The 27,883-nt window shown below is 37.2% G+C and overlaps 1 protein-coding gene across 1 annotated transcript; it reads left to right on the top strand.

Moving 5' to 3' along the window:
* Positions 1-27,821, top strand: dstyk (dual serine/threonine and tyrosine protein kinase). The gene is made up of 14 exons (XM_032549722.1): positions 1-199; positions 4,279-4,688; positions 12,110-12,610; positions 12,750-12,945; positions 15,749-15,987; positions 17,129-17,212; positions 17,311-17,487; positions 20,355-20,484; positions 22,057-22,213; positions 23,878-24,010; positions 24,105-24,218; positions 25,175-25,289; positions 26,306-26,440; positions 27,259-27,821. The coding sequence occupies exons 1-14, from the start codon at positions 1-3 to the stop codon at positions 27,444-27,446; spliced, it is 2,778 nt and encodes a 925-aa protein (XP_032405613.1). The 3' UTR covers positions 27,447-27,821.
* Positions 27,822-27,883: the final 62 nt, after the last annotated feature.

Here is a 27,883-nt window from a genome sequence, read left to right as displayed (position 1 = left end):
ATGGAGGGAAATGTACAGCAGCAAAAAAATACTCCTTTAGGCCGGGAACTGCAGAGAACATTTAGCAGCTACAACAAGCACTCCATACAGCTGAAGAAAAACTTGAAGGAGACCAATGTGTTCTTCAGAGAAATAAGGCAAAACTACAGCAATGCATGTGCAGCAACCATAAGCTCAGATTCAGCATTCCTGGAGGCAGGTAAGCTTGAACACACACACAGCCACACCATCTGAATAAAAGACGATGATTGACATTTAATCAAAGAAGGATGTTTGCTTTGCAACCTGTAAAGACTGGGAACCAACCAGTTGTTGGTGCAGAGGGCTCAGATCTGCTTGCTGTGGGGGAAAAAAAGCATTGATTAATGTGATAAAACAGACTTCCTCTTGAATGCATGAGCAGACTAAATGCACTGATTATGTTGAAATGTTTTGCTGAATTGAAGATTTTGCCCATTTCTGTCTTTCTTTGAAGTCTTACCTGGTGATTTAATTTTTCTTTATTCTAAAGACCCATTAAAGAGAAAAAAATGTTTTATAACTTCTTACATTACAGCTTTTGTGTGCGAGCCTTAATCTTAATTTTTTCATAGAGCTAACAATCATGATACGTTTTGTTTGTTCATGTGTTTATTGACTGAAAAATGGTGGGAGTTGCTTGTTTTGATTTTACTTGGACTAAAACATAATTTTTCAGTCATTCAGGGTAAAATTGGTCTGGCACAATATCGTTTTTTTAATATATATATTACTGGTGCATATATACGTTTCTGTTTATTTTTTTCTCAGTGTTTTTATAGTTTTATTTTAGTCTGCATTTAATTCACAACCCTGTAAATTACTTTAAAAAGGCTGCTCAAGTTTCTAACATGGTTCCAGCCTGTTTATTTGACCACCTGGAGTTTTGATTCCAAAACAAGTTTTGTTATGTTTTTGGGATCACTGCCCTGCTGGAACTACCACATGGGTCCAAGTTTAAACCTCTTAATCAAACTGTGAACCTCAGATGAAAGAAAATCTGTTTGGGAGCTGAGAAACCAGCAGAGCTCAACCAGACCAAGAACTGAAAGCAGCAAGAGATGGGACGTGTGGTCGTGGTGTAGCACATCTTTGGGAAAGGTGAAACGATCAGTAATGACGTTAAAAGGAGGTCAAAACTGTTTCCCGGCTTTGCATGAACAATGTTAAGCTGAAGATTAACCTTGATCAAAATATTAAGACCACAGAGCTGCCCTCAATGGAAAGAGCTAAATCCATGTTTTTATCTGCTGACTAGATTAAGCACTGAAATTAGTTTCTGTTCTTTTTTTATGTTGATGTATAAAGAGCAACTTTCGTGTTTCAATTAATCTAGCTGAGATCAGGTCAAGATTTAAAGAAAGCACTCTATGTGGACTGGTCCAATCAAGACTTGATCGTCTTTTAGACACTTTTCAGCACAGTTTGGATTTCTTAAAGCTGAACTCATGTTGCTGCTTGGTTGTGCTATCACTTCTAGACTCTATTGGATTATATCTAATTTCATATTATAATTATTACTAAGCTGGTATTAGATTATTATAACGTGAGATAAAATATAATGGTAATACTTGTAGTATTTATGGTTACATTTAATTTAAATAAAAGAGAAACAGTTTTCCTAATGAAGCAAAAATGTATTACATGTTGATTTAGTATTATAATAACTTTGTGTAGCATTTTTCATCTTGAAGCAAAAATGTAGAATACAAGACCTTTAAATTTACCACTATATTTTAAGTAAACATACTTATTTTTTCTGTCTTGTTTTTTGTAGAGTCATGTTGGGCTAATTTTAGATGCTTTTATGACATCACTCTGTCTAAATAGTCTATTCTGTAAATGTGGGGACCTTGCTTTAGGCCAGCTGACCAGCGCTGCTTGAACGCTTTTTGTTCACCCACATCGTGTGGCCTTTGGGTGCATCTGTTTCTTACACTTCAAATGCTCGTAGTTAAATTTACGAGCAGCAATTTCTCTGGCTGTTTCTGAAGATGTTTAAAAATGCAGATAAACCTTCCAACCATCATGGTGTCTATCTCCAGCAGCCATCGGGTAAACCTGGATGGGTCACCAGCCCAAAAAGAAACAATTTTCTTACGTGCAGTTGTTCAGTTGAAAATCTTATTTATTCAACTTTATTATCAGTCTCCCAATTACCCGTTAATCTGCTCCAGTTGGTCATCTGCAAGCCAAATAGTTAGACCTCCTAGCCTCCAAATCTTGTATTAATAAATACCAAAAAATAGTAACTCCCACAGTTTTCGTTTTTAAGCACATCGGCCAACTACATGCAGTTTGAATCACTTTTATGAGTTGTAAAAAAAAGAGTCATGAAACAGTTGAGGAATGGGGATAATCTTGTAATCCACGGGATTCAAAACTTCCAGCTCTATTAAAGAACTGGCTGAACTTTTTTCTCCTCTTTTATTTGTGACGCTTGGAATATAAAATCAAGAATCAGACCTTACAGAAATCACAGCTCTGTATCAGTTAAGTGCATCTCTAATTCAAAATTTGTTGTATTTTGTAAACTTCTGCAGTCCAACATCGAGACAGTACTCACTTAATTTGTCATTTAAGTAAATATCTGCAAAATAAATGCACATACTAGAGGGTTGGTTCTGTTGTGCTAATTTACAGCTGTTCCCGTCAACATTTAATTGGTTCTGGCTGCAGAAGAAATTGAGGTTTTGACTAAGTAGAATTGTATTTGGTTAAATAATAGGAAAAAAGCAGTAAATGTTCTTGATTTTCATCTGGACCTGGTCTAATAGGGTTATGATGATGGAAAAAGAACAAAAATAATTTAGTTTTTAAACCTCACTTTATCATATGAGTGGGTCATATAAATATGAATATTTATCTGTCTGGGAAAAATTTTGTTTTTGGAATAAGGCTCTTCATGTTTTTTTTAAAAGATTCATGTGAACAGTGGTTTATTTTTGTCCTTAGTCTTTTTCTTTATTTGGTTTAAAGCAAATGTGGGTTCAGCTAAACATTCGGTGCAGTCGGCACATAAATCTGGTATTTGTTGTCCTGTTTTTGTTATATAACTCTTGGAGACTGTGACTCAGCGTCCTGCAGGATTATCCCTGAAAGTACAGGAAAGAGGCTGAATTGGTTCCTCTGTGCATGTGCTCCTCATCTTTGGGTTAGATCAGAACTAATAGCCAGAGGCTGTTATCAGACACAAAATATTTAGATGTCTTTTGTGGTAAGCAGCAATCTACAGCATACTCTGAGAAAGACACTGTGGTAGATCATCTGGGATTTATTTTAAACCGTGGTGGTGGGCTGTGACATGACACTGCTGATTAATTACTGGCAGCCTTCAAAATGTTTCTGAATGTTACACTTTAAGGCCAAACTATATTAATTAACCATTTTACTGTCATTCAAATGCAACATATGTTAAAATATGGGTCGTTTTAACAGGCTTGTGTTAAAAATTCATATAACTAAACCTTCTTTTGATACCTTTTGTTTCACCTTTTCTCTCCCTCTCCTTCGGATTGTCGTCTCTAGTTTTACTTCACTACTGAAAGCAGCACAGTACACAGTAGCCAGCTTTGCAGACTTACAAAATAAAGTAAATTTTAATGTTTTGTGATAGAGGTGCACTGATTAATCTTGGAGATCTGCGATAGGTCGATACAGGCATGAGAAGCTGATCTTATCCATCGATTTTATCTGCCTCTGCAAAGATCTGAAAATCAACCGCTGTCCTCTTTTACTCTGTCGTGAGAGAGATTTGAATGACAGACTGGCCCACCAGGTCATGTCTGCACGTTTACAGTTAACAATAGTCACCCCATTGTTGCCAACTCAGCAACTTTCTTCCTATATTTAGCAACATTTCTGACCAGAAAAAGTCAGTATCTGTCAACACCAGAATCGACAGGTCAGGCTTTTTAAAGGTCGGTAATAGGGTAAGCAGTCAGAAAACTGCCATCGGTGCAGCCTATTTGATATTTAAATTAATTTCAAACTCTGGTTATCGTTGTTGTAAGTGCACAGTGCTTTACATTGTTTTAAAATGTAATGAAAATGTTCTTCTGAAAATGTGGCAGCTCTTATTTTGAAGTGGCGTTGCGAAACTATCGGTTACATGTAGAGGAAACCCTGCATCCTGAAGTAGTTCATCTAATCTTACATTGCTGCTGAAAAAAAAAGCTCAGTCATAAATATTTGTTTCTGGAAACCATGCATCATTGAAGTTGCAGTTCATGTGTTTGATTTGGTGAAATCCTTTTGCAGGCCAGCTTAGCTGCATCTCTTTCCCAAGTCATGAGGAAGAGTTCCTGCGCAACACGGTGGGAGCTGCTCCGTACATCCTGGTGCTCGGCCAGGACTGCGCCGCCCGCTACCAGCTGCTCAACTGCCTGCTGGGGGAACGGCTGCTGCCTCTGGGTGCAGAGGCCGGAGAGGCCTGCAGTGGCGTCCACGGCATTGTCTGCAAGCGGAGGAAGCTGTGTTTTACTCACGGCAGACAGACGCGGCTCAGCTTGGCGCTGCCTGGCCAATATGAGCTGGTCCACCAGTTGGCTGCAAACCGTGGTCGCTGGGATACGGTTCCCAGGGAGGACCTGGAAATCCACGAGGAGTGTGAGGACCCAGCCCACAGACTAGCAGAGCTGGAAATCACCCTGCATCACCCTCTGCTTCAGGTAGGCTGCAGCCACTCCAGGTTTCTGCAGCTTTTTACATTTACTTATTGAACTTTACACACTGCACAGACACAAAATCCTACTAATTGTAGCTAATTTTGATGGTAGAGACTTTCTTTTCTCTTTTAACCTTATAAAAGTAAGGTCAAAGTGCTTATCATCTTACAGCTCCATAGTTTGAGAGTTTGTTAGGAGTCGTAATTATCTATTTGCTGCATTGCTCATAGACTTCTGAATGAATCAGAAAATATCAAATCAAAGTTCTCATGTCAGATATGCAGAATGGTGGGGAGTATTTTTATATGCAGCTAGAAACCAACCCTGAACACTGAAATGGGTAAATATTGTTGTTATGGAGATGTTTTTCCCAGTCTGGGACAGGGAAGCTGGTCAGAGTTGATGTGGACGATGGATGGAGGTACAAACAGGACAGTCGTGGAAGAAAACCTGTTAGAAACTGGAAGACATGAGGACAGAGGTCCACCTTCCAGCAGGACAATGTTCCTAAGCATACAACCAGAAATGCAAAGGATTAGTTTAGATCAAAATATATTTATACTTTGATCTAAAGTATATTCATACTTTAGATCAAAGTATATACACTGGCCTAGTCAAAGTTCAGACATAAATTAATTTGATTTGTAGCCATGCTTAAATATTGATGCTCACATGATGCTAATCTGACCATGTACGTTTCCTTTGTCTTTATTTTATCATCTTGTAAAACAAATCATGGAGAATTTATCATCTTAATCTATTCACGTTAAATAATTTACGTCTCTTCTGTGTTTTATTTTGTAGGGAGGCTATTCTTCCTCCAAATATAAAAACTGATGCGTATATTTTCTTCTTTGCTTTTTCTCATCCAGTTAAGCTAGTTTTTTCTCACATGGCTCAGCTCACAGACAGATTACAGAGCTGAGCAGATTATTTCCTGGGCCATTCGCTTTCCTTCCCCCTCACTCTACCTGATTTATGCTGCTGTTCAGGAATGCACTTCTTAGCAGCTGCTCTCACTGTTTGCTTCAAGCATTTGTTGAAATAGACCCATAATTGTGTGAGAATAGGGAGGAAAGTCAGACATGTTGCAGTCATGCAACAATTTCATTCGCTGTGACTTGAAAATCACAATATCCCTTGGGGGTGAACACATTGGACACAGTGGAAGGATTGCAGTCACTCCTGTCATGTGGGACACATGGAAATTGGCATCTAATCGCTTAGACCAAGATCCTTCACCAAGCATCACATAGCCCAAGAAGCTGGGGTTAGCTGTGCAGCGGGACGACCCACCCGTCCGTCCCAGCCCCCTTACGTAATGCCACTGGTCTGGTGTGATTCACATGACTGGGTAATGTAAAAAAAGGTCTCAAGCTCTTTGCTGTGATGCCGTTGGAAAAATTCGAACTCTGGGGCACTGACAAGAAATAGTTTGAGGTTGTTTTTTTTAAACCTTAGCTAAAGCAACATCTAATTCAGAACAACTGAAGTAGAAATCAATTTTTTTTTTTAACCAAAGCTTGATGCACACTGTGAGATATCCAGAGGTTATGACCCAGGTCTTGACCTTGACCTAGTTTTCATTTGGCTACAAATTTTCATTTAGGTCACAGACAACTGCATGAAAGGAAAACACCTGTTGGCAAAACAAAACCAACAATTTTACACCAACATTCAAATTTCCATGGATGGATTTGCTTTGTTTTTTTTTCTTTAGATCAAAGTGTGTCACACTTAGGCGGTGACGGTTCAAACGACATAAGGATGAGTTTGATCTTGCTCTATATGCTTGTTCTTATTAACAAACATGGGTTTGTCACATGCTAAAGCAGCGTGCTGCTGAGGTTCATGTTCCCTCTGAATTGGTAAGGCAGAGCTGTGATTAAACACGAGATAAATGAAGCCGCAGAATCTCTCTGCCGGCTGTGGTATTCACACGGTTCTGCTATAATCACAGCACTGTGCTTTAAAGGCCCTGCAGACGAGAACCAGCTTGTTAATTAGCTGTCCTTCATGCTGGAGTTTATTCTCGGCTCCCAGCTTGGCTTAAATTAAATGTAGTCTTAACAAACTACAGTTGTTAAATGTAGTTTAACAAATGTAGCAACAAAAGATTTAATAGATCATATTAGGTTATCTACTGGTTGTGACATTAGCAGGTATTCTTCTCTTTTTTTTCTCTATTTCAGATTAGGGATGCACCGATCGCAGTTTTCATGGTCGATTGTTTCTGAGTTGGTAACGGTGGGGTGACTATTGTTAACTACAAATGTCCAGACATAACCTGGTGGGCCGATCGATCAGTCAAACCTTTCTCACAGTAGAACAAAAGATGACGGTGGCTGATTTGTAGACCTTTGATGAGGTAGATAAGATCAACTTCAAATCTAAGTATCGGCCGATCACTGATCTCCCAAAGTTGGGGAAATCAGCAACGCTAAATTGGCTGGTTGATAAATCCGTGCTCTTACATCATTGTTTTGCTCCAAAAGGCTCATGGATTAATGGCTGTCAGCATAATATTGTTTCTCCAATATTGGGCGACTGTGGCTCTGTAATCGTCTTGTGATGAGAAGGTTGTAGTTGCGTACAGTGACTGCTGGGCATCCAGAAACCACTTGTGACATTCTTATTGGTTGTGCACTTCGATTTTCTAAACATGTATGGTTGTATAATTTCTATCTGTTTGCAGCCATTTTTGTGTAGAAGTGTAAAAGTTGAGTTGGGGGAGTGGCAAGCAGCAGGATTTAAAGTGACAAGACGCCCTAAAACATCTCATTCTGAAAGGAGCTCAAGACAGGCAGAACTGACCAGACTAAAATCTTATTAACTAGGAATGATCTTTTAAAATGTTATGAACATGTTTTATAAACCACATAGATGTATCATAACTAGTTCAAGGAAACATTATAGGTCACCTATAACCCCAGCACTACAGGTAGAGTATAGAAGTCATTTATAGCATTATTCTGTTCAGATTTGCTCAGGTTTATAGAGTCACTTGGATGCTGTCAACACTCACTGTGACTGTTGTGGTTTTACAATTGAGTCCCAGTTAGCACTGTTGAGGAAAGATATGCAATGTTGTCCATAGAGCACTTAGTTACTGTAAGGCTTTGAAGATTAAAGCAGGACTTAAAATCAGCATTCAGACATTATTTTGATGAGTTGCTATTAGAAACGGGGTTACATGAAGGCAATTCAAACACTGTACTGACTTCAACTTGCCATAAACAAAAGTTTGCAGGCTATCTTTGTTCCAAAGAGACTGGCCAGGCCGACTCGCCTCTTGTTTCTTGGAGACGGGACTGACTGTCTCCTTTGTTATGTGGTTGGTCATCCCTATTTCTCTCCTCTTTTTCATGCTTTCTCTTTCAGACCATCTGCAAGTCTATTTTTGCTAATGTTATTTATCAAGGCTTAAGAAAATCTCTTTATTTGTGTCATTCTTTGTTTTTCTCCTCCATCAGAAACATTCCTAAGGCCACCGCAAATAATTATGTGCTGCTACGTGTTAAGAATAGAAAGGAACATGTGATACAAGCAGATGTTCTAATTTTTTGGCTTATACTGGTCTGAAATGTTAAATTTTTCATAAAACAATATTAAAATAATGTCCAGTGTTTATTGGTTTTTCACACACACTGGTATATTTGGCCATTAGGAGGGACTTTTACTGTGTGTGATGCGAACAGCTGATAAAAATTTTAGCAACAAACATGAGAAAGCTCAGGAGAAGTGGTGTAGAAATTGCAAGGATGGAAAAAACACATTAGTGACCTAAGTATGATTTATCGTAGTCAATGTTATTTCAATGATCAGACATAGTATGCAGGGTTTTCCCAGCCGCCTTTCTGTTCGGAGAGTACTGCATCAAAGTAGGCTTCAAGTTAAAAAATAAAAGCCTCAACGCTCCAGGTGAACTGCAAATATAATTTAACATGAAGTTCCTGTTGAGCACATAATGAGACTGGTGTTAGCACATATTCTGACTAAAGAATGTGCGGTGTATGTGTTTATACCTCACACTCGCTTGCCTCTGCAGTTCAAAATTGATTGAGTTAATGTAAATAAACCATTCCACCACCGATCACAGACAGGTTTTTTCCATCCAATATTCCCTGCAAATGCTGCGTTCGCTTGGACAAATAACCAACCACATCTAGCTAATCAAAATACTTTACCAGTCATTACTAAACAAAGAAAACTTTTAGTAAGTATTTTATTTATGTATCTTTATGTTTGGCTTTTTTTTAGAGCTCTATGGTTGTATGTTTAATGTGAAATTAGCTAGTCTTATTTTTTAACAACTTTTTACTGCTAAATTATGTCCTAGTGCCCCTTCCACTGGGATTAGCAGGTTTTCTGGGGGAAGCCCTGAATATGATTTCATGTTTGTCAAGGAAATCCCCTCAGGTGATGTCTATAAATTATTAGCCAAACTCCTTTTAGTTCACAGTCACAACAGTGTAAACTCAAAGCTCACACGGCCCGTGGTTTCAGTGGACCAGCTTGTATGATGTGAACAGACAAAGTCTTCCTCAATGGGGCGGGAGTGGATTGTGCTTTTATTTATGTCAAAATGAGTACTTTTTGTAAAAACCAGGTCAGGTGGACATGGTGTGAAATAAAAAATGAATAAGCCTGTTTCCTTTACAAAAGCCCTGGGAACTTTTAGAGTTAGTCATGAAAATAACATGAGATTTTTAATAAAATATGGTGCTCTTTTCCAGGAAACTGAAGATTGTCTAAGAAACATAGTTTTTTTGGATGATCTGAGGAGGTTGTACTAAGAGGACTGATTAAAAATGTGTTTGTGTCGTGTGGTGGCGCAGGGGTTGAGCACGGCTCACATACGGAGGCCTTGGTCCTCGGTGCGGCTGTTGCGGGTTCGTTTCCTGGCCTGGTGACCTTTGCTGATCAGTACAATGGCTGTTGTATCAATTTTCTCACAAGGCATAGAGTTGACCTGCAATGGAGGCTGATTGAATAGAAAAGCATCAAACTGGAAAATATGTGGTTAATCTTTGGAAACGTTTCATGGGAATTTACTTTGGGGATTTATATATATATATATATATATATATATATACTGGCAACTATACGTTACATTTATAGTAACTGACTGGAAATTTCTCACATATAAATGTACAAATATTAACGTTTTATTTTGTTATAGTAAAACAGTCATTCGATTGTATGCCTGTTTAATTGATGTATATCTTATATATTATATTTATCAAATATTACCAAAATTTACTTTTTTAATGCAAGTTAGATCATGTAATTCTCATTTTATGCATTGTTACTCTTGTGGTGTGGACTGAAAAAATGTGACCTCAATTCTCCAGGTTCTAGAAATAATCAGTGCATGTGATGGAGAAATGCATGTGCATGTGGGGGGTGTGGCGCATGTCGCCCTGCAGTATGCAGTAATTAATTCGCTACATGCTTGCATGTGATTGAGGAATTGCATGGATATCAAGTGTACTTGCATGAAATTTAATTGTTTTACTCAAGAATTAAGTGTGGACTTTTTTATTCCCTTAAATTCCAGTTATACGGTAATTCAAATGGAAAGTTTCCAACACTAAAAATTTCCACGACTTTGCAGCACTAAGAATCAGTTAAATTTGTTCTTGTTGACCAGGAAGTTTTCATGACTTGAAATAGTTTTAGAATATTTGTGTAGAAGTGTAGAAAGAGACCAATTTTTTAGTACATATGTAGAACAATACTCAGATTTAAAGCTAAGTTTTATTGTCTGTCTTTTGGGATGTTGAGGACTGTTTACCACAGTAATAAAACCAATATTTTCAGTTCTTCTTGTGACTCAGTGATGTACTATAGATACATTGCATTCACAGAACTGCATCCCTGCTAGACTCTGGCTACAGAAATGTTAGATTTTTGTGTTTCAGAGGGAAACACGGGAACAGCATTTTGAACTTTAATTTACTTTTTAAAGTAAAATAAAATTTTGTAACCTTCACAATTGCTACCTAATAGACAACGATTGAATGATTATTCAATTTAACTTTAGCATCAGTGTGACATTAATTTTAGTAGTAGTTGTGTTATATATCATAATTTTCTTGTGTATTAGATTATATTTGTCAGGGATGAATTACAGCCTGCTACCTGAGAACACGATGCATGAGGAACATTCTCACTGTTTTTATGATCAGTGATCCAGCTATAAATTGTTTTAATTGGCTTTCTGAAGTTCAAAGTGCATGATGGGTAGTTACATGTTTGCCTTGTAAATAGAGGCGTAAAGTCTTGTGTTGTCTTGGCCGTGCGGCTGATTGTAATCAGATCTTCGAATACAACGCTTGCAGTTCAACATATCTGATGAGGTGACAACAAGTTAACCAGATAAATCAGACCAATTTGAAAAACAAAGACACTCGGCCAAATGTTTATTTACTCATCATTGTGCACCAGGCAGCTTGTAGCAGCTGTTTCTGCACAAAGTGAGAAACAGCTGCGCTTTGTTTATTCTGAAAATGCAAAATTCATTTGATTGTAAACTGATGTAGGAACAAAATGATCTTTTAACCTCCTTAATATGGAGTGGAAGTTGGGCAGCAGCTAACGATTGTTTTAGTTAATTATTAGTCTATCAGTCTGATGGATTCTAAAAAAATTGCACATTTCAAGCCTTTTTTATTTATACAATATAAAAATGCATTATAATATACAGTTAAACAAACTCCTTTCCAAATAAAAAAAATAAACATTTTATTGCCTTACATGCAGTAACACAGCATTCCTTTAGCGAATGCTTGATCTTTTGTATCAAAAGATGCATATTCAGCTAACAAATACTTATAAATATGTGAAAATTTCAATCCTTTCTGTTTGACCTAACATAAATCCAGTGAAGGTCTAATCTGTTGACAATTTTTGTTTTTTAATTAACCAATTAATAATTGCATTGCAAAGATGTTTAATAGGATATCTTTTAATTTTTTTTACAGAATTTGAACAAGGCGAAGCTAAAACTATGCTACTTGAAGACTTCTGGGCAGAACTTATTTGCAGATGAATTTTTTTTAATATTAAATTCAAGATCTATATATATATATTTAAAGTTTTGGCTTAATTACTGCTTCTTTCTGCTTGTTTTTTCTTTTAGTCTCTGTACTCAAGTTAACAATTACTTGAGTGGAATTACGTAATAAGACAATGGCCAGGCTCCTCTTTTGCAGAATGGAAAGTAGAGTATGCATAAATGTTGTATCTCAGTGTGTAAAGTTAGAGACATGCTCCACATGTCTGCAGCTATAAATCCTATTTACAAAATAGCAACTGTTGGCGTACCACAAAAATCTCAAAAAGAAACGGTGAAACCTGTGAATTTTGAGGTGAAAAGAAGCGAAGTGGCTTGAATCTTAAATATTCCTGTTTCTCTTTAGGAAACAAAGGTCATGGTGGTCCCCTGTCCGAGCGTCCAGCCCATAGAAGAGGCCCTGGAAGACTGCACTCGCAACGTCGTAACTGTCATCCTCTACGCCATCAACCAGGACTCTCTCAGCTCGGAGCAGGTGGCCGACCTGCGGAAGGTCAAAGAGCTGCTCTCGTTTCCCATTTGTTTTCTCCGCATCCCTGATTCCACGCTAACGGCCTCCCCAGAGTCCGGCTGCCGGGCGGAGAAGGAGAGGGAGAAAAGCATTCTCCACAAGCAGCTGCTCTCGCTCGGCTTCCTGAACACTCAGACCGGACACTGTTCCTGTGGAGCCCCTACGCAGACTTCCGCCCCAGGGGCTAAGCCCCAGAGCATGCTGGTAGAATCTTTCGAAAGGCTGCATCGGCTGCTGGTGCCGTTCGCTCGCCAAGTTCTCCAGAACCAACAAGTAGAAGCAGCCAACCTGCTTAATGGGCTTCACTGTCGATGTCTTGACCTTTTCATCAACCAGGTCAGAAGATGACGCATCCTAGCGCTGGTTTGCTGTCATCAATCCGTGACCTGTTTGCTGCCAGAGTATTTTGACCCCTTGCAGTCTCATAACACAAACACTAACAGACCTTTGTCGTCTTTGCATTGCTACCCTGCAGGCCTTCGACATGCAGAGGGACCTGCAGATAACTCCCCGCAGGCTGGAGTACACTCGTGAGAAAGAGGGTGAACTCTTCAGCTCTCTGATGGCCATCGCAAATCGAAAGCAGGAGGAGATGAAGGAGATGATCGTGGAGACCCTCAGCAGCATGAAGGAGCAGTTGCTGGAGGATGCAGCCAATCTGGAGTTTACAGGTTAGTGAGGCGGCACACTGGACACTAATGAACCTTGGACTGCTGAAAGGGTTTCTTTCAGCTTTCTGGAGTTTGGGAAGCATAAATAACATGATGCATTCTGGATGCAGCCTGAGTAATATATGAATGACCTTCTGCAGGGTTGACTTACTAAATAGTCAGTAAATTAAACATTGGCATTACAATTTATGATTCACAACAGTTATTTTACTAATCTATTATTTTGAAGATTAATCTAGTAATTGTACAAAAAAAATATCTCATTCTGCAGATATTTCATTTAATCATTTGAGCTTATTTTATACAATATTTGAAATGAATAAGAAAATCCAAATAAACAAAAATAATTGTGCTTTTAAATTGCAAAATAAACATTTTATTTTCTAAAATGCAACAACATAGCATTCCTTGAGTGACTGCTTAATCATTTGTAGCAAAGGATGAATCTACACCTACAAAAAAATACTTCCAACATCAAAATGTGAAACGCTCAGCCCTTTCTACACGACTTAACATCAATACAGTGTAGCACTGATATCTTTATTTTTTCCATTAGCTAATTGATTTGATTGGATTTTTTTTTTTTAACCAGATGAAGCTAAAAATGTGACTTGAGAAGTAGACTATATATGTAGACTATATTTAAAGGCAAAATGTATATAATTTTTTGTAGTGTTTGCTTAGTATCTGCTCTCAAGGTGTTCTTTCAGCAAATGGCCTTTTTTGGAGTCTGTATTCTCTTGTAAACAATTAATTGTTTAACTAGAGAATCATCAGCTAATTGCTAAATTAGTTGCCAATTATTTCAATAGCCAATTAATCACAATTAATCCGATTTATTGTTTCAGCTCTGAAGTGATATACATAAGTCTGGACATAGCTTGAGTAATCTGAGTTTGTGGAGGACTGACCCACTAATTGGCCACTTAAATATTAGGATTAAATTTTATGACTCACGATTAGTCGTTCGCTGGCATCTGTCTGGTTTTAGCGGCTTTTTCCTGTTGAGAATCTGGGCAGATCATAAAACGTGGATGAAAAGCAGCTGGAATGAGAAAAAGCGTGTTTGTTTTGAGCTGACAGATCTTTTTTATTAATTGCACTTTCAGAGCTTTATTTCAATCTATGAAGAGGCTTTTCTGTCAAATATCAGTGTTTCCATATTTACAAGTTCAGTTGTTTAAAGTTAGAAATATGCTCTGTGTTAAATTCTTTTCCTTTTACTGTTCAATAATCACATAAAAACAGAACAAATGTCTCCTATTTTAGTCTTTTTCTTTTATATCTTTACCATCTTTAAAGACTAATTCAGACCGTTTATGGTTTATCCATCCTTTCCTTTATTTTGTGAAACTGATTTAGAATTTGTTTGAGAGAAAAACAAAAGAAGCTTCTCCGTTTTCTCCATTGGACAGAAGTTTCCAGTTATGAGCCTAAAAGGCTTGAGGCCATTTTATTGAGCTGAGACTCTGTTTTGATCCAAACGGGCAGAACTGGCTGGGTTTTGCAATTTGTCCTAAAAGTTTGGCTGAACTGTTAAGTAGCTGGAAAAGGACCGTTCTGTCGACCGATGCCAGCAATCCCTCTGGGAATGTTCAAGACAGGATTTCTGTTCTGCACTTTTTATGAAGTGAAACCCTGTTGAGATTTTACACCATATTAAAATCCATTTACTCACTTCAGCAGCAACAATTTATAGGCCTACCTTTAAACTCTTTAAATGGGAAACAAATACTTACAGCAAATCAGTGGTTGGGTGTGAGATGAACATTTTCTTTCTAAAATTTTCTCATTTTTGCTTTATTTCCATGTTTATGCCTGATCAGTGTTATTTCTTGTCTTAGTTAACACATCACTAGTTATAACTGACTGCCAGTGTGAAAGGTTAACAACAAAGAAAACTGGGTTATGGCCACAAAACAACATAAATTGTGTCTGATTATTTGTATTTGGATTATTATTTCCTAAATTAAATAAGATTCTTAAAAAACATACTTGTATATAATTGTTCAAGTTTGTACCTCTAAAGTTCTTAGTTTACACCAGTGTTTAATATTGTAGTGCAACATGAAATATAGTGTACATATGACCACTGGATGCAATTTAGAACAGATTTGATAGATATTTAATGTTTTAGTTTTGAACTCCGTAATGAAGAGCTTAGTCTTAATCTCTCAGATAAACAAATACTTTTTACATTTTCAGTAATCTTGTTACACATATCACAAATTCTTTTTGTAATATGTGAAAAACATGAGCAAAAGCAACCATGTGCAGAAATCTTCCATTGCTGTATTCCTAATTTTTATGCATTTTTCACACACATAATTCCATTTAGTAGCACAATCAAGTAACTGTATTACCTGGAGCTATAAAAATGCTGTACATATCAAAAACAGCTTAAAAGAAATTAGACAGAGGCTCCTTAAAGAGGCCTCTGTCTCTTTAAGAATCTCAGACTCTTTCCAACACTCACCCTTCAGCACATCATCAAAATATTCATTAAATTTGTGTGGCCATGTTTGTTTTTCAGTAAAAAGTTGCTGGATTTTGTGATCTTGCTCACTGGTATTGCAATGAAAAATAAACAAAACATAGGAAACAAAAGAAAAAGACATTTCAGCAACAGCTTATTCCTAAAAATGTGTCCATCAGCTTTGCACTCTGTAAATTTTGGAGCATTCTTGAACACCTGTGTTCAGGATCGCAAAAAAAACATAGCAGCTCATGACATCCATATTTGTTTGTGCTAATAGCGCACACACGTGACACATTATCTCACAGACTTTTCTTTTATCTGCAGACATCATTGTAACGACCAATGGAGAGCCTGTTACGTCAAAGGAAATAACGTCCTGCATCCACTTGATCCAGGAGCTGATCGTGCTGCGTTTGAATCAGGCGGTGGCGAATAAGCTGATCAGCTCTGTGGACTATCTGAGGGAGAGCTTTGTGGGAACTCTGGAGCGATGCCTCGAAAGTCTGGAGAAGTCCAATTTTGATTCCTCTGCGCACAATGTTACCTCTGAGCATCTAAAACAGGTGGGGAGGAGCTTATAATGAACAGTGGAGCATGATTTATAGCCCTGCTGAGAAGTGAAAATTATTTTACATAACTTCATGATCTTCTACTGCACAGTTTATATTCAGTCCTGCAAGTCGACCTGTTAGAAGCTGCAAAAGACTTAAGATGATTATTACACAAAATTCATGTTTTGCACGTTTTTATACTTCCACTCGGGCTTCATCTGCTTCTGAATACAGCCAGAGTGTTGAAAAAAACTCTCAGACGTTTTGTTGCAATAAGTTAATGTTTTCTGGAATCTGAAAAATGAGGAGGCTCCACTTCTGCTTTTCAATGTGTAGTGTAAACGTTGAGTTGGGGCTGCAGCCAGCAGGAGTTTATTTGGATTTAAAGTGAAAATACTCACTAACAGCTCTGTCTGAAGAGTCCCAGAGATCATTTCATTCTCTAGATGAGCAAAGATGGACAATAACAGAGAAACTACAACTACCAAGTGTTAACTGCACTTTTCAAAGTTTTTATTTTGTTACCTTCCTAAAATAATGACTTAAATTCATTTTTGCCAAAAAGTGATTTTTATTTTTTTTTATTTTTTCCTAAATCATCTTTTGGCCAAAAATGACTTCGACCATTATTTTAGAAAGGTGGAAATTTGTGGGAAAAGAAATTAAGGTCGTATATTTTCCTTCCTCTTAACAAATGTGCATGACTTCACGTTGGTTTGGTGGTTGTAACATAACAATGTTTAATACGTTTAATACTTTTCATAGTGATAAGTATTAGTCTGTCACGTTTATTCGTAGCACATTTAATCAACAAGACAGTTCAAAGTGCTTAACACCATAAAAACATAACAAAGTAATCAATTATGAAACAGCAATAAACATCACATTTTCTCAAATGCCATCAGAATCATCAAGCAAATTTACATCAAATAAAATAATCAATGTTCTACTTACTACTAGTCAAAAGCGACTCAAATATGTCAGATTTTAGCCTTGATTTAAAAAAAACCAAACAAAACGTTTCAGCGGTTTTACAGTTTTCTGGAAGTTTATTCCAGATTTGTTCTTCATCAAAACAACAGTCTGGATTATTAGATGACACTTAGCTTTTAGGTGTGACTTTTAATCCGGTTCCTCCTTTCTGGCTCTTTAGTTACTTAATGCTGCCTATCATGTGGAGGTCACCTTTCATTCAGGATCCTCTGTGACTAAACTGGTCTGGGAGCAAATCAAACAGGTGAGGACTCAAGAGACCTCTTAAAAAAACCTTGGTAAACTCTGAACTTATTGTTTATATATGTATATTTTTATGTTTCACATCATTATCTTTGTTAGATAATCCACCGGATAACGTTGGTGAACCCTCCTGCCATCACACCAGAGTGGAAGCGGAAAGTCGCCCAGGATGCGATAGAAAGTCTGAGCGCTGCCAAACTGGCCCGGAGCATCTGCTCCCAGTTCAGAACCCGGCTGAACAGTTCCCACGAGGCCTTCGCAGCGTCTTTACGCCAGGTTAGAGCCGTCTCCTCTCCCATAACTCTTACCATCTTCAGGGAACGCTAAATTCATCTGACTGAGGTCATTTTTAAAGCACATTGAAAGTTCAAATAAATTGGAAAAATATGCTCATCATATTCCCTGAACACTTTTGTTTTCATCCAACAATTCAATTTAACTGAGAAAGGCAATAAAACACATTAACCATTATTATTTCACCAATTCTGCAATAAACGGTGTGGTTGACATCAGGCCTGTCGCAATAAAACAATTAATTGCATGATAAATTGAAATAATCTCAATAATTTCCATTTGCATGATTTATCGTTTTTCTTTTTTGCTACCAAAAACCGGATGATAAAAGTCTCCAGTCAGGTTCTTTGGTCTCAACTAGCTCTTTTTTGACAATTTTGTTTACAAAGACTTGATTCAAAGATAATTGATTCATATGAATAATTGAACAGATCATAATGACACTAGAACAGCTGTTCTCCACCTGAGTGCTGGGTTTTTTCTCTTATTCATGTTTTTCCTACTTGTTTTCATAAACGCATTGCTCAGCTAATGAATTTGCATTACTCAGATAATTTACTGTAGCATTGATCTGCAGCCAGTTAGTAGCCCGTGAACTCTCTGCATCAGCCTGGCAGAGTCACCGAGTCCATTTGTTTTTTATTCTTATTGTCTTTGAAGCTCAGAAATGGACCTGCATTCTTTCTCTCATCCTCCTCCTCACCAAATCATCTTATTTTAATAATAATCACAAGGCTCACGTTGCTGCCTACATCTTCATACTCGCTAATTGTTTATCTGAGGTGCAGTAAAACTAATCACAATCAACATAACCATCTTATACACGCAACAAGGCGCAACAACTTTGGAAATGTTTCAGAGGGTATAATTGCATTAATTACATTCAGCGAAGAGACATCCGATGAAAATTACGTCAGCAGTCTGTCACAGCGCCGCTTGCAGAACAAGCTGAGCTTCCATGACCTGCAGAGATAAACTCCTGCTGTCTTCTGTCAACGTGGCTTTTCATTAAAGTAGGATTATAGCTGCAAATAAAAGTAAAATAGAGCAAATGCTGCAGGTGTTGAATAAGTAGTTCTAGAAAGCCTCTGATGTTAAAGTCTAGTTCAGCTTTTTGTTTTTGTTCTGCTTTAGCTGTAATATTTCACCTTCCCACATAAACAATTTCTAAACAAGATTTCTATTTTTACTATGTAGCTTCACTTTGAGTACAGCTTGACTCAAATATTTTTATCTATGTAGCTTTTTTTTTTTTTTAGATTGTTTTACGTCTGTTAGTCTTTATCTATATTTTATTGTTTTCATTTATTATTTGGTTGGTTTTGGTTGCATATAATCGTTACTATTCAGAATAATTTGCTTGTTTAGTGCTAATATAGTTATTAATTATTCGTGTTTTCTGTTTTTGAAGATTTATATTTGATTTAAAAAATTTTTTTTTTTTACCCACCAATGCACTTCTTGGGCTTCCAGAGTGATTTTAACCCACACAAAAACTGTCATCGTTTTTTACTGTTTCTATTTATTTAGACTTTGAATTCAGGTCAACTCAAAAATATGAATGATTGAATATGAATTATATATAAGACAGTTTTTTAAAGTTACTTTTGGTAATTTGTGATTGTTTTCTTAAGAAAAAAAAGTGAGTAACATGATTATTAAACTCAGAAATCCAACTTTAGTATCACAAAATATGCGATTTTACTTTAGCTGGTTAACATTGACATTTAAAATAATCCTTGATCAGAACCAGTCTGATCCGGAGTAGCTCGATTTTTCTTTCTTTCTTTCTTTTTAATTATGGATTTACAGACGGAAAGGTTTTCTAAAGTCATTTTTTGGTTTTTTGGCCACTGCAAAAAGCATCTCCAAAATTGAAACTTGCAGTTTCTTTCCTTATTACCAACCCTTTACTTATATTTACATCTACAAAACTTAATATTGTCTTTTACCTTTAGTTCCTTTGGACCACAGAATTTTATTAATTTATTTTTCTGCATCCATTTGCTTTTATAGTACCTTATCTGTCTTTAATGTCCGGCACCGTTTTGTCTTTTTATAAATTCAGAAAGTTGAAAAAGACAACAGAGGAGGTTTTAAATCAATTTTATTTACTTTGAATGTGTTCGATATCCAAACACACTGAAAGCTCTGCTGTGAGAAAAATCTTTCAGCTGCAGACCAAAATGTTTACGCGCAGCCCAAGGACATTTATTTACTGTCACACTCTGTTTATAAATATATTTATTAGGAAGTAACTGGTGAACTTCAGGACCTCAGCAGTCTGAATAATTACAACCTCAGAGGTCAGAGGCAGTGACCTTTAGTCCCTGAGAAAAGCCTAAATAGAAAGTTGTTAAAACTTTGTATATCTAACAATAATCCCGTTTGGAGAAAGGCAGAAAAAATTAAGTGACAGACAAAATTTCTTTTGTTTTTGTCACATGCACAGAAGCTGCAGCTCTTATTTATCTTTAAATTATGTGAAACGTTGTGGCTTCATCCAATTCCTGAAAAGTCTTAAGGTTTTTGCATCCTACCTTTACTGTTGTATTAAAAGCAAATATTAAGCTTAAATATATTACTTAGTTATGCATATTGTAACATGTTATCTTGTATCTGAATTATGCAGTGTTTTTATTAATAACAATAAATAAAAATAATATATAATATAATAATAGGGGATGGAGGGATTTATCCTGTTTTGTTTTTTCAGAAATTACCAGAAATATTGATGTTATAAGAAAAATTTTACAACAAATTGAAGGTTTTACAGAAGATATTTTTAATTAACCAGTAGAGATGTTGAACAGGAGGTGTTTATGTTTTCTCTGTTTGTGTGTTTGCAGCTGGAGGAAGGCCACACGGGCCGTCTGGAGCGCACTGAGGACCTGTGGCTGCGTGTGAGGAAGGACCACGCCCCGCGGCTGGCCCGGCTGTCGTTAGAGAGCCGCTCCCTGAGGGACGTGCTGCTGCACGGTGAGTCACCGGCGAACCAACCGCTCTCATTGTTCACGCCGAATCCTGTAAAACTCTCTTCAGATGAGCGTTAATAGCTGGACTCCAGTGTTAAACCACAGAATGTAAACAAAGTGAGAACCGCAGAGGAGCAGTGTGTTAACATGCAAAGTCGTGGTGTCAAGTGCAGTACAGTGTTTTGTAAAATCAACTTTACATTATGTTGTAATGTTCCCTCATCAAAAACATGCCTGGAGTGTTGCCTTGATTCTTTCATGCATGTTTGAGAAAACCTTCAATCTCCATGGCAACCAATCAGCTGTGCAAAATGCCTGGAGGGACTGAAGGCGCATCTCCTCTTCAGAGCTGGAGTTTCCAATCTTCTGAGCGTCTCCCTTCCCCACATCTCCTACAGACTAGCCAGCAGCAATTAGCAAACACCTGATGGAGCTGCACTCCTGCTGGTATAGGAGCTGCTTTTTAGTTAAACGCTGGTCAATACGTTGTTAAAGGGTTAATAGAGGAGCCATGTTGTGATGACTTCCTGAAGGCATAGAGTCAGAAAAAGCAGGAGTTTTTAAAGAGACAGAGGCCCAATTTCAAGGTGTTAATTTGCAAAGTCATATATTTTTGATATTATATAGTATATACAGAGAGAACTCTGGAAAAAATAAAGATACCACTTAAAAGGATCAATTTTTCTGTTTTACTTTTTATAGATATATGTTTGAGTAAAATGGACATTGCTCGTTTATTTTATGAACTACTGACAACATGACTCTGAAATTCCAAGCAAAAATGGTAAAAATAACCAAAAATATGCAGAGCTTTCAGACGTCAAATGACGGAAAGAAAACAAGTTCATATTCTTTTAGAAACAACAATATTTATGTTTTAACTCAGGAAGAGTTCAGAAATCAATATTTGGTGGAAAAACCAGGAGGTTTTCAATGGGGTTCAGTGCAGTGGAAGTGCAATTTTTTCCAAAAATATGTATACAACAACAATTTAAGGTAAAATAGTTACTTTATTGTACTATAAAATGGCTCTACGTTCCTGGAGAACACATAATGCTGCTTCCTTAAGCTGGTGCAAGAACCAGATCATGTTTTGTTTTTTGAAGAAAATTCTTCATGATAAACATCTCATCCAGTTCATGTTTGATTCTATAATCTAACGGATCAAAAACTAAAACCCTGAAGTGTTGAGGAGACGTTGAATCTTACTGTGGGAATTTACAGTGTACAAATCCATTTAGAAAATGGAAAAGAAATTAGTTTTTTCCCACTTTTTATTTAAAGAAGCAGCTGTTTAACTTTGGCTTCACCCTGTTTTACTTCCTGAGTAAGTCTGGATATTTGTTTCCACCAGGAATGTAACACAGTCTCACTATCTACAGTTCCTGTCCTACTGATAACGGCCTGTGCAGCAACTAGTGGCACAGATTAATAATTGGCTGCTATTCTTCTCTTCATATTGCAAACATACCACTGCTGGGTGTTGATTGCTCAAGTTATCCTGCCGCTTTACAAATATACACACGTTTATTGTCTATTATCAGTACCAGAGTTCGTGACTTATGTTTTCTCACAGGCAAGCCTAAGCTTGGCCGGGAACTGGGCCGAGGCCAGTATGGAGTGGTGTACCTGTGTGACAACTGGGGAGGACATTACCCATGTGCCCTGAAGTCTGTGATTCCTCCTGACGACAAACACTGGAACGACTTGGCTTTAGAGTTTCACTACACCAGGTGAGCTACAATAAATAAGCATCAGAGCCACAGTAGCTGCGTTTTCATTACAAATATGCGCAAATCTTTGTCTAAATCAGTGAAGACAAAATCATTATGTTGAAAGCACTTGGAGGCCATGAAAAGTATTTTAAATCAAACTTTTTGTGCTTTTTAAAAGAATTATCTGCTCAAAAATAAGTTAAAGTAACAATTTAAATCATTGTAGATACAAAACATAGAAAACATTTTGCATGATTGCGTTGTAGGACATGTTTCTCACTTTTTTGGGGGTTGATTATTTCCTTTTTTGGGCTGAGTGCTTTGTGTTTAGGAAAAGTGGGTCAATGTTTGAGATTTTTTTTTCAAAGTTTCTTTTAAAAAATGCTCTAAAGATGAAAAAGTGTTAATTTGCATCAGCCGCACAAAATCCTGCAAAAGGCTACAAATGGCCTCCGGACCGCACCTTGGGCACCGCTGGTCTAAATTCTGCTAATGTTGAAAAATCACAATTCTGCTGTTTCCATTGAATAAATTAAATTAGAATCATGTTAGTAGGTTGACAGTTACATCAAATATATTCATAATTCAGCCATGATGCTACCGCTCATCAGCCATCAGACGTCGGCGCTTTATTCAAGCCACAATGTCTGAAAAACAGAAACAAAAGACATCTTCCTCTTACCACTTCCTGTTGTCTACTTCCTGGTTTGTGCCAGTGGCAACATCCGACTGTCGATTATGTGACTGAAGTGATGCAAAAAAATGTTTTGATGTGGCTGAAAAAACCACCTCATCCTAGAACCAAAACCTTCTAGAAAAGTTCTTTCAAAATTGCCGTGTTTCCATTAAGCAAATTTGTTTCTGTAATTTCAATTTGCACAATTTTGTGGTTAAGTTGCATTTACAGTACAGACCAAAAGTTTGGACACACCTTCTAATTCAATGGGTTTTCTTTATTTTCATGACTATTTATAAGGCAAGAAATCCCACTTATTAACCTGACAGGGCACACCTATGAAGTGAAAACCATTTCAGGTGACTACCTCTTGAAGCTCATCAAGAAAATGCAGAGTGTGTGCAAAGCAGTAATCACAGCAAAAGGTTGCTACTTTGAAGAAACTAGAATATAAGGGGTATTTTCAGTTGTTTTGCACTTTTTTGTTTAGTGCATATTTCCACATGTGTTATTCATAGTTGTGATGCCTTCAGTGTGAATCTACAATGTCAATAGTCATGAAAATAAAGGAAACTCATTGAATTAAAAGGTGTGTCCAAACCTTTGGTCTGTACTGTATATTTTAGCACAGTGAAACCAAAGTAAACCTTTGCTACCTTTTTTAGGTCATGAAAATGTTTAATGTCTGCTTTCAGCTGCATGCAGGATGATGTGAGAAATGTCAAATGACCTGTTTTGTTGGTGCCGGTGTTAGTTTTGTTCTGGAGGCTGAACCACACCCTTTAGTGGGAAAACTGTTTCTGACGTTGGTTCAGACATGTCGACGTATTTCAGTTTGCAGTGCATCACAAGCAGTAACATCAGGTGTCAGATCTTTGACTCAGGAGCTCCTGATGCAAATTAAATGTTCACCTTCAGATAAAACATGATCAGGTTTTTATTGCTTACATGACAGGAATCTTTTTGTTTTCTTCACTTCTCTGTGTCGCCGTGTGTGCTGCTGCAGGACTCTGCCCAAGCACGAGCGGCTGGTCGACCTGCACGGCTCAGTGATCGATCACACCTACGGAGACGGCTCCAGCATCGCCGTGCTGCTTATCATGGAGCGACTGCACAGAGATCTCTACACCGGATTAAAGGTCGCTTGATAACGCAGTGAGCTCTTGACTGAGAACAACAAAGCAGAAACTCTGAGTTTCTTTTTCTTTTCTTTTTTTTTTTTTGATTTACCAGGCTGGTTTGTCGCTCAGAGAGAGGCTGCAGATCGCCCTGGATGTGGTGGAGGGGATCCGGTTCCTGCACAGCCAGGGCCTCGTGCACAGAGACATTAAACTAAAAAATGTTCTGGTAAGTTCAAATCAACTAAACAGTGAACTAATTATGTCTTTTTTGGGCTGTGTGACACATATTGGCTCATAAACAGGTGGATAGCTTGAAACGGCCATCTTGTTGTCATGACAACCAGTTGTTAATTTCATTAGTTACAAAATAGTCTGAGAAAATATGTTAAATTTTTGATCTCAGGATATGTTCCCAATAATTTTATTTTTAATTTCTGCAGTAAAATTTATATTCATCATAATCAAAATTTCCTGATCTATTAAAAAGTCCATAAAGTTGCATTTGTCTTAGATAGAGACAAACAATTCAAACAATATCGAATTGTTTGGTAATTATAGTCTTAATAATATGCAGTTCACATCACTTTTTTTTTTTTTAGCTCTTTTAAGTCATGTCACTTGCTTTAGTAAGCATTTTATAATTATTTTTAGGGCTGAAACAATAAAACCAATTAATCGCAATTGCTCATTTAAATAATCAACTAATTTAGTAATTAATTGTTAACTGGAGTATACAGACTAAGATGTAAGATATAATAAAGACCTTCTTTGTCTTTAAATATGTTTTACCCAGAACTCCTCAAGTGTCACAGTTTTAGCTCAGCCTGGTTTAAATCTATTTTTGCTTCATTGTACTGAGCAGAAAGTCGAGCAGAAAGGGTTAAAGTATCAAAGTAAAAAGCAAATGCTGAGACGTACACTATTGTTCTGCATTTTAGATATTTTAGGCAATAAAGTGTAGACTTTATGTAAAAAATAAGGTGATTTGTTAATTTGCATCTTTTAATGTGCAGTTAATATTACATTAAGAGGTTTGAGTTTTTAACTGATAAATATCCAGAATAAGTGCAATTTTTTAATCCGATTAATCATCGATAGAATAATTGATTACTCAAATTAGTTGCAGCTCTAATTATTTTCAATTGTTTAATTAAACCATCTTATTCTCTGTTTTTCTTTAAGTTGGACAAACAGAATCGTGCAAAGATCACTGATCTGGGTTTTTGCAAACCAGAGGCCATGATGTCCGGCAGCATCGTTGGGACTCCCATCCACATGGCTCCAGAGCTCTTCACAGGTATTCATGTCCCTTTAACTCCAAAACCTCGGAGCGAAGCTCCAAAGAGAGCCACAACAAGATAAAAGTGTAAATAGTGAAATGTTTTTTTTTCTGGGATGTAAATGTGCGTTTGTCACATTTCAACCACAAACCTGAATGTATTTTGTCTGTATTTTTTGTGTTGGACAAACATAAAGTAGTTAATAGATGTGGAGGGAAAATGGTGCACCCTCTGGCTGCATGTTTGAGATCGTTCCCCTTCAGAGAGGTGATCCTCCGTCCCTGTCTCAGGTTTTTTCAAGCCTCTGACAGGTTTTCTTGTCTCTAGTCAAAGTCCAGACCTAAATGTTGTAGCAAGACTTGAACTAAGACATTTTAAGGCAGTTTTATAGCTGCTAAATGTCCTTCAGAGAAGCGTGTAAAACTGTTGACGTCGCAAAAAGCTGCGTCTGTCGCTGCAGATCCCCAAGCCTCAATAAAGGCTAATAAAAGTTTCTGAACCGCTTGTTCATCACAGACATGCATTTCATTAGGGTAGGAATTTTTTTATTGGTGTCAGGGTAGATGGTAAATTGACTGAAGTTAAATATAATTTTTCTTCTCATAAATTGTTTCACACTGAAGTCATTTTCACAAACTCTGACTCCTACAGCGACATGGAGATCTTTAGGCAGGTTGGGGTTATGTGCCTTGCTCAGAGGCACGTCGGCATGCTACTGGAGGACCCTCAACTTTAAGACTGCTGAGCATTGCTCCCAGCCACAGTCACCCACAACGTCTCAGATTTTCCTCATTTTTACTAATTTATAATTGTGAAACTGTTTTGTGCTGGTCTGTCACATTAAATACATTTAGATTTGTGAATGAAACATGAAAAGGTTTGAGTGTCAAACCTTTTCATGTTTGACACTCAAACATGTCAACATGAAACCACTGCACACCAGTTTCTACTTAAAACATCCCAACTGTCTAAGCGTAGCTCTTCAACATGCAGACGAATGCAGAGCCTAATTCCAGATGTTTTCTCCTAACAGGAAAGTACGATAACTCGGTGGACGTGTACGCCTTCGGGATCTTGTTCTGGTATCTCTGCACTGGTTCAGTGAAACTCCCAGAAGCCTTTGAGAAATGCTCCAGTAAGGACCATCTGTGGAACAACGTCAAGAAAGGTAAAGGTGTCGCTCATGAAGGAAAGAGATTTTTATTCTGGTTTGTGTCTGACAAGCAACAAGTAAGATGAACTCTTTTAGGGCTAAAATGATTTTTCAGGGTAATCATGATGACTTGATTATTGAAATAATCATCAATTCATTTAGTAATGGATTAATTATGAACTGGTACAAAGGCTCAGATAAAGGCAACACACTCACAGCAGTAATGACGCAAAAATTATATACATTTTTCATTTAAGATTTAAAAAGAAATCTTTGTCTGTAAATATGTTCTTTCTAAAACTCACTTGGTTCAAACTTGGTAAAAAATATTTTTAAAGATTTTTTTGTTGTCCGATTATTAATCAGTTAATTAAAAATAATAACCAATAGATCAGCCATGCACTGTTGATGATAGACATATTTTTTAGCTGCAGATGCATCCCTTACTAAAAAATGATAAAGGAATGCTGTTATTGCATTTTAGGCAATGAAATGTTTACTTTCTTATGGAAGTTAATTATTTCCATCTTTTAATGTGTTAAGTGTTTTTATAAAAAAGTCTGAAATAAAAAAATATGCAGAATGTGCCAATTTTTTTGTCCAATTAATCGCCTTGATAATCTGTAGCTAAAATAATTATTAGTTGCATCCCTAATGTCTGAATCTGGACAGTTCAGAATACAGCCTGTACTGCCACCTGCTGGAGATTCAGCAGGACAACAGCTGGATTGTTCTTATGGTCAGAGGATCATTCAGGATCGTTCTGGATCAGTCAGTTTGTCGTTTAGTTTCTGACTATAGGTGATTGATTCCCTGTACGTCCGTCGTTTCAGGCTCCAGACCGGAGCGGGTTCCCACTTTTGACGAAGAGTGCTGGCAGCTGATGGAGGCTTGCTGGAACGGGGACCCTTCCCTCAGACCGCTGCTCGGCATCGTGCAGCCCAGCCTGCAAAGCATCATGCATCGACTCTGCGACTGCAGCTCAGAGCAGAAAAGCAGCAGCCTGGAGGACTCAAACTGAAAACACTCCAGACAGAAACCTGATTTTTGTTGTATTTATGAGAAGCAGAGCTGAACGGACCAATGAAAAGTCACCTCACCGGTGGTGGATTTGCATTATTTATGAGGAGCTGATGGAAACCAAGAGTATGCAAACGTGTGTGTTTTATTGTTCGTGTATTTGTATACAAACTCCACACTATGCTTTTCTCATTGTAGCTACAGTGCTAATTGCTACTTCAACATTGAAATGCTACTAGATGCAAATTGTTTTAAAAAGTAGTTTGTTCCCAGTATTACAAAAAATATGTGTAAGATTAATTTTAGATTGTATTTAAACTGTCTGCATCTATTCAAAAACATCTTTTTTAAAATAAAATGAGCTGTTACAACAAAAGGCTTTTCTTTATTTGGTGGGTTAAATAGATGAATAAACTGAAGTTTGTTTTAAAGTGGAAA

Source organism: Xiphophorus hellerii, chromosome 20 (assembly GCF_003331165.1).
Source record: "Xiphophorus hellerii strain 12219 chromosome 20, Xiphophorus_hellerii-4.1, whole genome shotgun sequence".
Taxonomy (NCBI): Eukaryota; Metazoa; Chordata; class Actinopteri; order Cyprinodontiformes; family Poeciliidae; genus Xiphophorus; species Xiphophorus hellerii.
The sequence above is the reverse complement of the archived record's forward strand: the minus strand, read 5'-3'. Positions and strand labels throughout refer to the sequence as shown.